Source organism: Triticum dicoccoides, chromosome 7B, assembly GCF_002162155.2.
Source record: "Triticum dicoccoides isolate Atlit2015 ecotype Zavitan chromosome 7B, WEW_v2.0, whole genome shotgun sequence".
NCBI lineage: Eukaryota > Viridiplantae > Streptophyta > Magnoliopsida > Poales > Poaceae > Triticum > Triticum dicoccoides.
Window position 1 is genome coordinate 29,608,975 of NC_041393.1, and position 17,016 is coordinate 29,625,990.

General features: G+C 47.6%; 1 protein-coding gene and 1 pseudogene across 1 annotated transcript; both read right to left on the bottom strand.

The window, feature by feature from the left end:
* Positions 1-1,935: 1,935 nt before the first annotated feature.
* Positions 1,936-3,305, bottom strand: LOC119341664 (annotated as a pseudogene).
* Positions 3,306-14,463: 11,158 nt separating this feature from the next.
* LOC119339875 lies at positions 14,464-15,834 on the bottom strand. Its single transcript, XM_037611776.1, has one exon. The coding sequence runs from the start codon at positions 15,832-15,834 to the stop codon at positions 14,464-14,466; it is 1,371 nt and encodes a 456-aa protein (XP_037467673.1).
* Between the last annotated feature and the right edge of the window lie 1,182 nt (positions 15,835-17,016).

The window sequence follows — 17,016 nt, forward strand, 5'->3', positions numbered from 1 at the left end:
AAGAAGGTCTTGAAATGCTTATCATTTTAGAGACGTGCTATTTTTTTCATCTCCTGTTGCAACACACGGGCATGTTTACTAGTCCTACGGCTATAGCATCATCCACAGAATTACTCTATATATAAGATCCAAAGCATCAACATCACACATTACATCATCTGAAGGAACATAACATCATCCACATATAAGTACCAACTAAAGCAACTACAGAACATGAAACCAACTATAAGGAAGAAGGTTGTCGGCCGACGAGCACCGCCCACCGCCGGAACCCGAAGTCCACCTACAAATAGCATCATCACTACAAAATGAAGAATCACAGCTGTTTAGCATGGCATTTTGTCTAGTTCTAAGTTTGCGGCTTTGAAAATGTTCTAACTGTGAAAAATTGCATCTTGAGAGTAGGGGACTTACAAAAAGAGGTGATCCACGGCTCGAGGTAGAAGTATGACCAGCATCACCACCTGGGTTATGAACTGGGTGGCAGGGTTCCGTGAAGCAGGATTACCATCACCAAGAGCAGAAGAACCACCACCTACGTTTGATCCGTGGTTGGATCCCTACATTGTATTCGAAAGAGACATTAAGGAGAGATCTGAAGCTATTTGCTAAAAAATGATAGGTAATTCTTGACTAGGTTGGCAATGTACGAATCGGAGTCCCGTCGCCACACACGTGCCAAGAATTCTTCGATCGTCAGCATTACTGGACCGGTCCAGGATTAGGTGGTGGTAGTCCCATTGGTGGAGCCCGAGTCTCATACATATTCTACACGTTAGCTGACAAAGCGAAGACGGAGGTCAAAAATAGTGAAACTCAAATTTTAGCTAGCTTGGATCTAAGTGGTGAAAACTAACTAACCTGCATTTGTTGGGCATGGTAGTTGTCGAGCAAAGTCCGTTTGGCATCGTGTTCTACCTCTTGACGATAAGCATCTAGATACCTAAAGTAGGCCTAAAATTTGACGCAATGGATCTAATCAGCATAGCGATGCAGGAAAGGAAAGTGTGAAAGAGGGTGAAAAGGAGAGATGCTTACCTCTTCCTCTCTGGACAGGCTAGGATGTGCCGGGGATGGGTTTGCCGCACTCGCGCCAGTGGTGGAAGTCTGGAGTTGTACGTAGCTGACGGTGGGCTGGATCACGCCATGAAGAACCCCAGAGCGGCCATGTGGCCTGCCGGGTCCGGACATAACCACCGCCGCCTGTCAGTCTCCGACCATGTGGGATCAGCTCCATCCAGATTCCGCTCACTAAATGCAGCCTTATAGTTTGTTAGTACCATGATCAGACTTGATTTTCAGGTTTTGGTGAGCACAAGCAATAAAAGGTAAAATGATGATCTGTTTTCACCCGCAAAAATATAATGATAATCTGTTTTGGGAGAATATGTTGATCCTCCCCGTCATTTCCTTACATACTACCATTTACAAGAAGGTGACACAGCAAAATAAACAGCAAAATAAAAGGTAAAATGGAAGTATGTAAGGAAATGTTGGCAAGCGGTACTCCTTGAGAATCAAAGACACCAACAGAAATGTGGCACAGCAAAATAAATAGCTCAGCGAATCAAATTATAATATGGTAACTAAAATTGCCCGTGTTTCTTTGAGTTTGGTGGTCTACCCGCATCAAAGTGCAGGTGACCTGAGGAGCAAATTTTTGTTTTGCAGTACTGATTCTGAACCAAATATAGATCCATTAACTACCTTTTTTATTTTCTTTAAGTTTGCCTTATATCTAACAGTGCAAGTACACTTCATTATTCCCATACAAAAAAAGTAAATATGTGTTTTCCACATATACAAATATCAAACTCATCACGCTCCTTAGATGCAATGACATATGTGAATATGTGTTTCCCACACAGACAAATGTCAAACTTATCAGCTCCTTGGTCGCAAATACATGTGTTAATAGACTTGCCATGTTACTACCTATTCGTACAATGACAAGTTCATCACTGTAAGACTGGGTGTTATCCATATGGGACTGGGCCAGCTGCACCAAAGAGGGGATACAATTTCTTGCGTACTGTCATCGTCCAAGTTGAGAACACCTATGTCCCGAGGATTCGTCTTATACTTCCAACTATATTCCTCATCATCTGCGAAATAGACATGATTTTCCTTCAGTTGCGGATATTCTTCAGCACTAAGGTACTGCGACTGGTTACGCCCAAGAAACAACACGTGATGATGCAAGCCATTTATTTCCACAAGCGCTTTTGCTGCCATATCAACTTTGTATAACAAGATTTTTCTAGTTTTACCTATGAGGTCCTCATAACCCGCATCTATGAGTTCATTCTCCGTGCAGACTAGCAGCAAACGGTCCCACGGTGCCTGAACAACATACCACATGTCCCAACTAATGTAATTGTCAATCCCATCTATGATTATGCTCCAGGTGCTGGAAGGGCCACTGAGATCAAACGCATCAATTCTTCCAGTTCTCGTGAATGCATACAATAAATCATGCATGTAGATGCATTCTTTATAGTCACAACCCGGCGGCAGCAAGGTCCACTTACAATCTCCTATCTTTGCAAACAAAAGCTCACCATCTGGACCGTGGATGAGAACCACAATGTAGCTTCCTGCCGACGGATCCGGAAAGATAAATGCCCTGACATAGAGGTGGTCACGAAGCTCGTCGGGAGCATGGGTTAACATTTTGAGATCAACAAGTTTGGAGCCTGACTCCGCACAGTACACTTGCTCGGGCAATCCATATTTAACAATTGTACCTGGATCGTCAAAGATTGGCTCTACATAATCGATGGTGATCACCGGCGGGAGAGCAATCTGTTGACCAGTGATCGGATTGATAAGGTGGAGCTCAGACTTTCATCTGCGGTAACTAGCCAACCATGCGAGGACCCAATCAGATACCTACTGCGGATGGGCGGATCCGGGAGAGTTAGATTGTAGACCCTCTTCTCCGCAAGGCTGTAGAGACAAGCGACGTTCTCACCAGCAGATTCAGAAGTGTAGAGGAGGCAAGGCGTCTGAGGCCGTTTGTACTGCTCAAGCTCGTTGCATAGGCTTGTATACGCAGAGCGCCAGGAGGTGCTGACAGAGGCCGCACGCATGAGGTCAGGTATCTCCAGGAGTGAAAATATTTCCATCAATACATCCTGCGGCAGCTCCGGAAAATTTCTCACCGCAGTTTCAGTTTCCATCAGTGGTGAGACCTTTCTGAATTTCCCCAGTGAATCGGGAGAAAGAGCCAGGAACTTGGGCAAAATTCTCAGGCCAAAATGTGCAAAGCTCACTATCCTGGCTACGCTACAGCAGGCCTCCATTGGAGCAATTGCAAAACTCGGTCTTGTGGGAGAAGAGATGCTTCAGCGGCAAACCAACGGGACTTGCCTTGCGTCTAATCTGAGAAGAAGCACACCGTCCTGGCTGCACTTATATAGAGAAGCCTGTCCAAGTCCAACCTCACCTGTGCTCCGATTAGAAGAAGGGGTCCGGATTCGATTAGAGGAAGCGGCTGGAAAAGATCCGAAATTCGAATCCGAGCAGTTACCAAGGGTTCCCGTCGATTGCTCCACTGCGCCTTGGAAGGATGCCGGCCACACACCCCAACGACCAGAGAGGCCCGGAGAACCAGGAGTAGTTGGCAGTGGAAGGTGGCGGCGAGACGGAGCTTGGCCGCTCCGCCGTCTTTGTCGCGGGCGGCGGCGCTATGGAGGCAGGCAGGCTTGTGTCCGTTTGCAGAGGTGAGCGGAGGGGCGTCTGTTTTGCAACCGAGCGCCGTGTGCTCCGCGCGAGCGATCGATTCATTTTTTATATATATTTTGAAAATATTATCCAACGAACGTTCACCAGGAGATAAACCCAAATGATCACACGGATCTCGATACAAAGGTTTTTTCTCTTCCAGGTTTTCATTGGTCTTTCTATTCCTTCTTCGTTTTTATTTCTTTCTTTTTCAATTTTCACTGTTTTTAGCTTTTCTTTCTTTCTTCATTTATCTATCTCTTTTTTGTTTTTTAATCAGTTTTTTATGTTTCTTTGTCTGATTTTCTCGGTTTCCATTCTTTTTCATTGGTTTGTTTTCTTTTTTCTTTTTACTAGATTTCTTCGGTTTCTTTGTTTCTTTTATTCTCATCGGTTGCTCTCATCGGTTTTCACTGTTTTTCCATTTTTTTGCACTTGTTTCTTCAGTTTCTTTTATGTTTTCATTTTTCTTTGATTTCCTTTGTTTTTTTTGTTTTCATTGTTCTTTAATTTTCCTTTGTTTCTTTTTTTTTTCGTTCTACATTTTTTATATACATCAAGAAATATTTTTCTAATGCATGATTAACATTTTTCAAATACAAGTTTAAAAATTTTATTACATGGACAACATTGTTTTCATACAAATTTTTAACATTTTTCAACTTGATTGACAATGTTTGAATACAAGATTAATATTTTTGGAGTACATGCTAACCATTTTTATATACAAATTTAATATTTTTCAAATCTTCAATTACATTTTCAAGTACCAGATCAATAGTTTTTAATACGTGGTCAACAATTTCGCTATACATACTTAACATGTTTTTCTCAAATGCTTGATTATTGTTTTAAAATAAAATTTAAACATTTTTAATACATGGTCAACATTTTTTCTATACACATTTATGATTTTTCAAATACAAGTTTAATTTTTTTAATACCTGGGAAAAAAATCTATACACATTTAGCATTTTTTAAATACATGATCAATATTCTTCTGTGCAAATTTAACATTTTTTAATACATGGTCAACATTTTATTCAAAAGCTTGATTAACATTTTTAAATACATGATCAACTTTTTTGACCCACTTTGAATAGGTTTTTATACATTTTTCGTATACATGGTTAATATGTTTCCTGTACAGATTTAACATTTTTCAATCGGCGGCTGCTACAAATCACCCGAATGATATTCCTAGAAAATCATCCGGCTAGTTAGCCGTCCGATATAGCAATGTGGTCGTCGATCTCAGCAAGGCAACTTGGCGTCTTCCCTTCTCTGAAACCATCCACCACGTGATTCAGTTCAGCACCCCACATCTCATCTGAAGACGGTAACACCGGGAGCCACCGGAGGGCTGCTCCATGGCAAGACTGAGCGCGACGTCTCCAACGAAGCTTCATTGCAGCTCCGGCGACCGCTGCAACGCAACACCAGGAGCCACCGGAGGACTGCTCCATGGCAAAACCGAGCGCGATGTCTCCGGCGAAGCTTCGTTGCAACTCCGGCATCCGCTACAACGCAGCACTGGGAGCCACTGGAGGTCTGGTCCATGGAAACACCAATCACGACGTCTCCCGCGAAGGTTCATTGCAACTCTGACGACCGCTTCATTGCAGCTCCGACAAAGATTCTAGCCCCGGCGGGGTCCATTCCAACCCCATCGCAGCTCCAACTACCGGGCGGCGCTCCAATGCAACTCCAACCGCAAGAAAAAAAATCCAACGCTGCACCTTCTGCATGCGGCGTGTTAGGAAATAAACCATGAGTGTGTCATGGTGTATGAGTCTAGGTCGAGTCCGAGCGCCGGTGCATTGCCGCGTTCGTGTCAAGAGCGAGTCGAGCCGGTTGTGGCTAGGCCTGCGATCGTATGTCAACGGAGGTATAGGATCAGCGGGCGCAGCGGAAGCAAGGTGGCGTCCAGGTCGTGCGTGCGCGGGCGCTGGAGATCGTAGGCTGTTGCTGGTGTGGTGCGTCCAGGTTGTTAGCGTACGTGCGGGCAGCCGTATACCTAGGAGTTAGTGGTTAGTGCATGCGTGGACTTAGTGCCCATCTGGCCGTGTGTGGGTCTCCTGTATATAACACACTATACTCATGTTTGTTTGGTTTTGTGCCAGCTAGTTGGATAATGGAAAACGGCGTCTGTGCGCCGAGGCGTTTGAGCGCCGGGAAAATCCACTAATGTCTCCTCTTTCTTCTACCTTTGTTCGTGCGAGTGAGAGAGAGCGAGAGGGAGCTAGGCACCGGTGCAAGGAGCAAGCTAGGGCTCGGCGCCAATATTTGGTATCATGAGCTGGTTCATCTTAGGCGTCGTTCTCCTTGCCGGAGGCGTACCGGCAGCGGCGGAGTTCGCCGGCGGCGGCACGATGCTCCGGGCCGTGTGTCGGTCTATGGAGGTGCGCGGCGCGGCGAGGAGGCCGTGGTGGATACGGCGGCACGGTGAGGAGGCCACGGAGGACCTGCGTGGTGGCGGCTTCAACGACACACATCGGCATGGTGGCATGGAGGTGATGCGTTGCGGTTGAGGCCGCAGCGATGCAGGGCAATAAGCCATGGCGGAGAGCCGGGCGCGACCGGTGCGTGTTATGGGTGCGCACTGGACGCGTCGGACGCGTCGGGACCACGGGCGCGCATACGAGCATGCGGTTGACGTTGGGAGGAGGCATATGTCGTTGTTGTGCTCGAGTCCGTGCTCGAGTTCAGCTACATCCTTCCGGCGTTTATCGCTCGTGGCTGCCATGGCAGACGTGGAGGCGGCGCGCGGTGAGCGTCTGCTGCGGTCGAGCTCGTCGGGCGCGTCGGGTGCACGCGGGACGTGCCAGACGCACTGGTGCGCTCGGACTCATCGGGTGCGTCGGGTGCGCGCGGGACGTATGGGACGCACTGGTGCGGTCGGGTTCGTCGGGCGCGTCGGGTGAAGCGCGGGACGTGCAGGACACAGAGGGACGCCAGGCGTGTATCGCCGGCGGAGAAGAAGCTCGGCGTATGTCGCCGGGGTCGTGACGGAGCACGGTGTGACCGGCGTTAGTGCGCCAGGTTGGGTCCATGGCGGTGCAACCGGCGTCGATGCGCCGGGTCGGGTCCGCGGGCTGGGTCACGGCTGTGATGACGACAATGACAGGAGTTGCAACAACTCCGGCGACGACGACGTCGTGGTTTAGGGAGAGTATGTTAGGAAATAAACCACGAGTGTGTCATGGTGTATGAGTCTAGGTCGAGTCCGAGCACCGGTGCGTTGCCGCGTTCGCGTCAAGAGCGAGTTGAGCCGGTTGTGGCTAGGCCTGTGATCGTATGTCAACGGAGGTATAGGATCAGCGGGCGTAGCGGAAGCGAGGTGGCGTCCAGGTCATGCATGCGCGGGCGCTGGAGATCGTAGGCTGTTGCTGGTGTGGTGCGTCCAGGTTGTTAGAGCATCTCCAGCCGGCCCCCCAACAAGCCTCCCCAAGCCACCTTTTGGGCGCCGGCGGGAAAAAAACGGCCCAGTCAGGCCCCGAGAGACCCGTTTTTGCCGGATTTTGCGAAATTTACGACCGACACTACCAGCCCAAACCCAGCCCCCCGGGGGGCAACTGGGGATGCCGGCGCCACTTTTTCCCCTCGTGTGGCCCACCTGCAGCCACAACTCCCCCACGCTCTCTCTTCCCCGTCGCTTTCTCCCCGAGCCCCACCTTCTCTCTCCCCAGCCGCTTCTCTCTCCCCGCCCGCGTCCCGGCCGCTTGACCCCGCCTCGGTGCCTCCCCGCTGCAGCTCCGGCCCACAGCGCCCGGCCTTCCGCGCCGCCCCGCTAGCCCTCTACGGCCGCGCGCCCGCGTCGGACCGCCGTGCCTGGCCTCCCGCACCGCGCCGCCCCGCTAGAGGGAGAGCTCGCGGGCTTGGCGAGGCTGCGCTCGAGCTTGTGCGTGTTCCTCGTGGCGCTCCTGCGCGCGGTCCGCTCCGCTCCAGCCCCATTCCCGGCGCACTTCGAGGCCCCACTTCTCCTCCCCTTCGCCCTCCCGGTCGGCCGGAGCTGCGGCCAGATCAGCGGCGACGGCGACGACAATAACGGGCTATCGGAGGTGGAGCTGAGGTGGCTTGGCGTTGTCCAGGCGAAGGCTGCAGTCGACGACGAGGAGGAGGCGCTCTGCCCCATCTGCCTCGACGCCATGGATCCGGGCCGCGTCGTGCGCGTCCTCCCCAGCTGCAACCACGCCTTCCACCAGGACTGCGTCGATCGGTGACTGGCCATCTCGCCTGGGTGGCCGCCCTGCTCAACCGCTCGGGCCGCACGGTCGAGCTCGTCCGGCCGAACAGCGCCATGTCCGCCTCCTGCAGGACCATGGTGCGCGCGCTCTCGTGCTTGCCTGTGCGTGGCAAGGAGGACGGCGGCGAGTTCGCGTGCAAGTCCAACCCCAAGCGCAAGCTGCTGGCGCGAGTTGGTGCTGCCGCGCGCGCTGCTGTGCTGTTGCCGGTGCTCATCAAGGCGGGCGAGCGACGGGGCATGGCGAGTCGCGCGAGATGGCGAGGACTGCGGCGGGATCATCGTGGCGTCTTCCTCGCCTCGCCGTCGAGCTAGTGGGGGGCACAATGAGTGGGAAATTTTTGCCCCCCCCCCCAGGCCAAAAATTTCGCCGGCAGCCCCCCAGGCGGCGAAAAATATGCCTCCTGGAGAGGGCAACGGCTAGAGATGCTCTTAGCATATGTGCAGGCGGCCGTATACCTAGGAGTTAGTGGTTAGTGCATGCGTGGAGTTAGTGCCCATCTGGCCGTGTGTGGGTCTCCTGTATATAACACACTGTACTCATGTTTGTTTGGTTTTCTGCCAGCTAGTTGGATAATGGAAAACGACGTCTGTGCGCCGAGGCGTTTGAGCGCCGGGAAAATCCACTGATGTCTCCTTTTTCTTCTACCTTCGTTCGTGCGAGTGAGAGAGAGCGAGAGGGAGCTAGGCACCGGCGCAAGGAGCAAGCTAGGGCTCGGCGCCAACACGGCGTTGCAGCACCAGCGGCGCCCGCCTCCAGCCTTCATGTTGCCTTGCAACAACGGCGGTGAGCAGCTCAACCTCCCTCCTGCATGCTGCATTACAGCACCGGCGACGAGTGGCGCCCGCCCCCGGTCTTCGTGCTGCGATGCAACACCGGCGGTGGAGCTACGCTTGTGGCCGGTGCGCCCATGACGAGCAACACACAGCTCCTTCGCGCTCGCAGCAATGGTGGTGCGCCCCATGGCGAGGAGCACACAGCTCATGGTCGCGTCGCCCTCGCTCGCAGCAAGAACCTCTATTTGGGCGGGGTGTAGCTGGTGGTGGTGGCGGTTGTCCATCAGCAGCGGCGGCAGCTGGTGGTTGGTGGTCAGCAGCGGCGGCTAGTGGTTGGTGTCGCCATGGGCATCTCTCCCTCTCAGATGCAACGGAAGAGAAGGTGGGGACAGGAAAAAAGATGAGGGGAGAACGAGTGGAGGAGTAGCCGCGTGAAGGAGATAAGGCTCGAGGGAAAAGCGGTGGACTCTCTCGCTCAAGGACACGTGTCGCGCAGGGCACCATGTTTACGTGAAGCTGTTTTCAGCCGGTTGATTTTAAACGTTTTCCTTTTTCAATCGCATGATAAATATTTTTCAAAATATTATGTAAAGTATATTTTTGTAAAATATATGTTTAAAATTTTTGAAAGTGTAAAAAAGTAAAATAAATAAACAAAATGTGAAAAAAGAGAACATGAAAACAAGGTTGTGGCCTCCAGCGAACTTGGGTCGGCCCATCTCGAGCTGCCTTACGCGGAGGTTCCCTCTGTGCGTCCCACAACACAAGAACAGTTTTCTTAACCACTACATCTGGTAAGTGCCTCATGACTACAAGGGTCGCCAAAGTTTTAAGACCAATCCATGCGATCTATTTATTAGATTTGCGAATTATCTCAAAACAATTTGGAAAAGTTAATTTTTTTAACAAAAAGAGTTCATCAAATTTCGAAAAAAGCTTACGAATTTTAAAAAATGGTTCATTGATGTTTAAAAAAAGTTCATCCATTTTCAAAAAGGTTCATCGAATTTGAAAGAAAAGTTCATTGATTAGAAAAAAGTTCATCAAATTTGGAAAAAGTTCATTCATCTTCTTCAAAAAAAGTTCATCGGATGTGAAAAAATTTCATCGAAATTGAAACAAAAGTTCATCGCATTTGAAAAAGTTCATCAAATTTGAAAAAAAGTTCATCGAATTTGAAAAAAGTTCATCCCATTTGAAAAAGTTCATTGAATTTGAAAAAAAGTTCATCAAATTTGAAAAAAGTTCATCAAATATGAAAATAATTCAACGAATTTGGAAAAAGTTAATCGAATATGAAAAAAACATTATCAAATATGGAAAAATAGTTCATCGTGTTTGAAAAAAAGTTCATCGAATTTGAAAAAACATGAATTTTGAAAAAGTTCATCGAATTTGAAAAAAATGTGCATTCCAATTTGGAAAATAGTTCAACAAAATTGAAAAGGAGTTCAGTGAATTGGAAAAAACTTCGTCAATTTTGAAAATAACCATCGATTTGAAACGAGTTCACGCATTAAAGAAACAGGAAAAGGATCTGGGCCCTGGATATGCCAAGGCGGCCTCTTCTTGCGTGAAACTACGGCCAGACCGAAGCGCGAGAAGCTTCTCGGCTTTTTGCGTCCTATGGTTTTGAAATTTCCTTATGGGGTCACGCCTAATAATATCTGAACATCCAACGCGCTCGTATTGGGTTACTGCAGGTATTGGTAGCTTGCGAAACACAAAAGCTTACAACTATTTCTTGGTGTTATTTGCCAAGTAAATATTGAGCTGGGGATGAATAACAATGGTTTTGTGCCAGAGCAGAGTACGTACAAACGTTCACAGATCTGATGTTGTGTGCAAGGGAAGACGGCTTGAATTAGTGCTACACATGATAAAAGAGATGAGAGCCAATTGTCTGATCTGACAACAAGCAACATGCTGATACATTTGCTTTGCCCATCGGTTTGAGGAAGCATTTACTGATTTTAAGCTGCACTGGGCGATAGATGTTTACTTCTGAAACTGTAGTTTCTTCACTTCCTTTGATTTGACTTGGTTGTCTGTTCATATTATATGTTGCACGGCTGCTTGCCCCTATACACGCTGGTGAGCTCAATCCAAATTCCTTCAATATGTGGACGGGGTTGATGCACCGAGACTGTATTTATTTTGTCCGAATCCCTAATTTGATATGCTGCTTTATTTAAATTCTAGAAGTCCCATTGTAAGCCTGACAAGGTATAGCATGCAAAAATAGTTTAATCGTTATCTAATCGCTGTTAGGTTTTCTCTTCTCTATTTGAAAGATATAATCTTGTGAGGATTGGTTGCCTCTGCCTTTTTTGTTGCCTGCTACAAATTGTGTATTGTTTTGTTCATAGTCTGTTGCATTTTGCACTTTGATTGGAATATGAAATATCTGGAATAGTTGAACAGTTAGTAACTACTAGCACTGCCATGGTAGACACACACGGTTCTGTTTTGGCCAAGTTGCTTAGAGCAGACAGTTTTGTTATTAATTTCCATGGGCTAATACCAATGTGATGTACATGTAACTTTTATGTCCGGCCGACAGCTACCCTGGACGTCCTTACGGACTTGAGATCCATGACTAAGAGCACTCCCAATGTATGTAGGTACTGCTCTGCCCATAAACAAGCTTATCGATGCCCAATTTCGATCTGTTTTCCATCCACGTATATTGTTCTCTCAATTAGTAATACAAATTAGCGTCTGCTTTCATTAAAATTAGGTAAATTTTGAAGTCTCAAAATCCAAAATAATTTCCGGAATATGCGAAATTTCCAAAATTTCACATATTCTTGTTTCCTAAATTAAAAATCTTGGACAGGATGATGATTTTCCTGATAGCAATTTCAATGACGAAAATGAAATACGAACTGTTAGGCTGATGCAATATTTCATTTTCTTCTTTGAAATTGCATCGTGCATTTCACTGATTTGGTTTTGCATGGATTTACACAAATATTTGCTTCCATTGAGCATCATGTGCAGAGGTAATTCTCCAATTGAAAGCAAGTTTGATTCTTTTTGAGAAATCAAAGAAGTTTATTTTGATCCAAATTCTACAATAGAATTTTGACCACTCTTTGTGTATCTACGAAGTGCCATATATTCGATCCATCATCTGATAAAAACTTTATAAGCCAAATGTTACATATTTAATATGTTTTTCAGGGATTAATGTCGCAACCCAGCGATTTCACACCAAAAGGGAACATAAGGGAGAGGCAGAAGCAAATTGACTGGGAGTTACGACATGTAAACTCTCAAATAGCATGCAAACTCAAAATTATTTTATCATGTCAATTGCAACACACGGTCTGTTTTGCACGTAGAATTTTCATGAACTGCGGATGTGTTTTGCAAATAGATATGGATACACGTCAAAGTTTCTCCTATTGTGACGCATGAGCATTGATGTTATGCTGGCTACAAATGATATGGGACCAGAAAGGAGCAATGTTGGAGTTGGGGAGCTAGGGTTTGGAGTTGGTGCAAGTCGCGACGATTGGAGGAAGGTGTTGAAGTACCATTCCTAATCTTGCCTAACACAAAAAAATAGGTTTTGCTTGCTATCAGTGTTACTCCAGATTTATCTGCCCGACAACTTAATTCAAATTTGTTCGCAATATTATTTATTTTCATTTATTTTAAAGTTGAACAAAGTTGGCTTGGGATCACATCTCATGTTTCAAAATGGCATCCTGAAGAGACCTACCCTCAATCGATCCATGGAAAACGTCATGTTAAAACAAAGGACGGTTCACATAAGAAGGTCTTGAAATGCTTATCATTTTAGAGACGTGCTATTTTTTTCATCTCCTGTTGCAACACACGGGCATGTTTACTAGGCCTACGGCTATAGCATCATCCACAGAATTACTCTATATATAAGATCCAAAGCATCAACATCACACATTACATCATCTGAAGGAACATAACATCATCCACATATAAGTACCAACTAAAGCAACTACAGAACATGAAACCAACTATAAGGAAGAAGGTTGTCGGCCGACGAGCACTGCCCACCGCCGGAACCCGAAGTCCACCTACAAATAGCATCATCACTACAAAATGAAGAATCACAGCTGTTTAGCATGGCATTTTGTCTAGTTCTAAGTTTGTGGCTTTGAAAATGTTCTAACTGTGAAAAATTGCATCTTGAGAGTAGGGGACTTACAAAAAGAGGTGATCCACGGCTCGAGGTAGAAGTATGACCAGCATCACCACCTGGGTTATGAACTGGGTGGCAGGGTTCCGTGAAGCAGGATTACCATCACCAAGAACAGAAGAACCACCACCTACGTTTGATCCGTGGTTGGATCCCTACATTGTATTCGAAAGAGACATTAAGGAGAGATCTGAAGCTATTTGCTAAAAAATGATAGGTAATTCTTGACTAGGTTGGCAATGTACGAATCGGAGTCCCGTCGCCACACACGTGCCAAGAATTCTTCGATCGTCAGCATTACTGGACCGGTCCAGGATTAGGTGGTGGTAGTCCCATTGGTGGAGCCCGAGTCTCATACATATTCTACACGTTAGCTGACAAAGCGAAGACGGAGGTCAAAAATAGTGAAAGCTCAAATTTTAGCTAGCTTGGATCTAAGTGGTGAAAACTAACTAACCTGCATTTGTTGGGCACGGTAGTCGTCGAGCAAAGTCCGTTTGGCATCGTGTTCTACCTCTTGACGATAAGCATCTAGATACCTAAAGTAGGCCTAAAATTTGACGCAATGGATCTAATCAGCATAGCGATGCAGGAAAGGAAAGTGTGAAAGAGGGTGAAAAGGAGAGATGCTTACCTCTTCCTCTCTGGACAGGCTAGGATGTGCTGGGGATGGGTTTGCCGCACTCGCGCCAGTGGTGGAAGTCTGGAGTTGTACGTAGCTGACGGTGGGCTGGATCACGCCATGAAGAACCCCAGAGCAGCCATGGGGCCTGCCGGGTCCGGACATAACCACCGCCGCCTGTCAGTCTCCGACCATGTGGGATCAGCTCCATCCAAATTCCGCTCACTAAATGCAGCCTTATAGTTTGTTAGTACCATGATCAGACTTGTTTTTCATGTTTTGGTGAGCACAAGCAATAAAAGGTAAAATGATGATCTGTTTTCACCCGCAAAAATATAATGATAATCTGTTTTGGGAGAATATGTTGATCCTCCCCGTCATTTCCTTACATACTACCATTTACAAGAAGGTGACACAACAAAATAAACAGCAAAATAAAAGGTAAAATGGAAGTATGTAAGGAAATGTTGGCAAGCGGTACTCCTTGAGAATCAAAGACACCAACAGAAATGTGGCACAGCAAAATAAATAGCTCAGCGAATCAAATTATAATATGGTAACTAAAATTGCCCGTGTTTCTTTGAGTTTGGTGGTCTACCCGCATCAAAGTGCAGGTGACCTGAGGAGCAAATTTTTGTTTTGCAGTACTGATTCTGAACCAAATATAGATCCATTAACTACCTTTTTTATTTTCTTTAAGTTTGCCTTATATCTAACAGTGCAAGTACACTTCATTATTCCCATACAAAAAAAGTAAATATGTGTTTCCCACATATACAAATATCAAACTCATCACGCTCCTTAGATGCAATGACATATGTGAATATGTGTTTCCCACACAGACAAATGTCAAACTTATCAGCTCCTTGGTCGCAAATACATGTGTTAATAGACTTGCCATGTTACTACCTATTCGTACAATGACAAGTTCATCACTGTAAGACTGGGTGTTATCCATATGGGACTGGGCCAGCTGCACCAAAGAGGGGATACAATTTCTTGCGTACTGTCATCGTCCAAGTTGAGAACACCTATGTCCCGAGGATTCGTCTTATACTTCCAACTATATTCCTCATCATCTGCGAAATAGACATGATTTTCCTTCAGTTGCGGATATTCTTCAGCACTAAGGTACTGCGACTGGTTACGCCCAAGAAACAACACGTGATGATGCAAGCCATTTATTTCCACAAGCGCTTTTGCTGCCATATCAACTTTGTATAACAAGATTTTTCTAGTTTTACCTATGAGGTCCTCATAACCCGCATCTATGAGTTCATTCTCCCTGCAGACTAGCAGCAAACGGTCCCACGGTGCCTGAACAACATACCACATGTCCCAACTAATGTAATTGTCAATCCCATCTATGATTATGCTCCAGGTGCTGGAAGGGCCACTGAGATCAAACGCATCAATTCTTCCAGTTCTCGTGAATGCATACAATAAATCATGCATGTAGATGCATTCTTTATAGTCACAACCCGGCGGCAGCAAGGTCCACTTACAATCTCCTATCTTTGCAAACGAAAGCTCACCATCTGGACCGTGGATGATAACCACAATGTAGCTTCCTGCCGACGGATCCGGAAAGATAAATGCCCTGACATAGAGGTGGTCACGAAGCTCGTCGGGAGCATAGGTTAACATTTTGGGATCAACAAGTTTGGAGCCTGACTCCGCACAGTACACTTGCTCGGGCAATCCATATTTAACAATTGTACCTGCATCGTCAAAGATTGGCTCTACATAATCGATGGTGATCACCGGCGGGAGAGCAATCTGTTGACCAGTGATCGGATTGATAAGGTGGAGCTCAGACTTGTCATCTGCGGTAACTAGCCAACCATGCGAGGACCCAATCAGATACCTACTGCGGATGGGCGGATCCGGGAGAGTTAGATTGTAGACCCTCTTCTCCGCAAGGCTGTAGAGACAAGCGACGTTCTCACCAGCAGATTCAGAAGTGTAGAGGAGGCAAGGCGTCTGAGGCCGTTTGTACTGCTCAAGCTCGTTGCATAGGCTTGTATACGCAGAGCGCCAGGAGGTGCTGACAGAGGCCGCACGCATGAGGTCAGGTATCTCCAGGAGTGAAAATATTTCCATCAATACATCCTGCGGCAGCTCCGGCAAATTTCTCACCGCAGTTTCAGTTTCCATCGGTGGTGAGACCTTTCTGAATTTCCCCAGTGAATCGGGAGAAAGAGCCAGCAACTTGGGCAAAATTCTCAGGCCAAAATGTGCAAAGCTCACTATCCTGGCTAAGCTACAGGAGGCCTCCATTGGAGCGATTGCAAAACCAACAGGACTTGGCTTGTGTATCTAATCTGAGAAGAAGAGCACATCGACCTGGCTGCACTTATATAGAAGATAAGCCTGCATCACCTGCGATCCGATTGGAAGAAGGGAGTCCGGATCCAAGGACGAAACGGCGGGGACTTGTTGCCGTAGAAACTTCGGAAAACATCCGGAATTCGAATCTGAGCGGTTACCTCTGTTGGGAAACCGGGGCCGGCGGCGGCTAGCGCAAGAAGCGCTCGGGATAGCCCCTCCTATTTCCCCTCTTTACGTTAAGTTAAAGTGGGTATTTATCCCTTGACCCGATAGTCTTTTTATAAAGTAACAGGAGTCATCATTGTAACACTTGATCATTGATTAATAAAGCTGGTCTTCTTCATATCTCTTTGTGTCATTTATTTTTGCGTGTTTGACTACTTCGTCTACGACGCTCGCTCTCGCTCCGCAACCTCGGACCGGACTCGCCGGCGGAGTTGCGGAACACGTTATCAGCACGCTTCGCTCCATCAACTCTCCGTCAAGCATGCGTCACGCCTGCATCACGCATACTTTCGTCGATCCCGCGGAGGTATAAGATCCGATCCCCACTTTTGCAAAAAATGGATTACTCTCGTTACTGCGATTCCGTTTTTGCGATTAGATTATTTTTTAGATTTAATCTATCTATGGTGCGGATTTTCCTCCCAAGAACCGAGCGGACGAACATGTCGCCGACCAATGTCGATGTTCTTGGACTAAGAGTAGCTTGTTGACTGCACTATAGGGAGTTGGTATAGATCGCGATTCAGATGATCGCGGTACCGCCGCAAAAGCACCAGATGTGCCATGCGCCGTCGTTTTTCCGGATGAACGCGATGAAGATCGCATCCCGAGGCAGATGACGATGTGCCCGGCCGCCGCCGGCGTCGCCATGGCCCTGCTGGCTATCCCCGTAGCCGAGCGCTCGGCTGCCATCGCCGCGCTCGCCTGCCTGCTGCATGCGCCGCCGCGCCGCCTCGCTGGTGGCTGCTGCTCGCACGCCGTCTCGCCCCGCGCCCTCGCTGGCCGTGCCGCCCTGCTGGTGGCTGCTGCCCGCGCGCCGTGTCCGCGCGCGTGCGTGCCCTGGCCGTCGCCGTCGCGTGGCGTGCCTCTGGCCACCGCCGTCGGGTGGCGTGGCCGCCGCAGCCG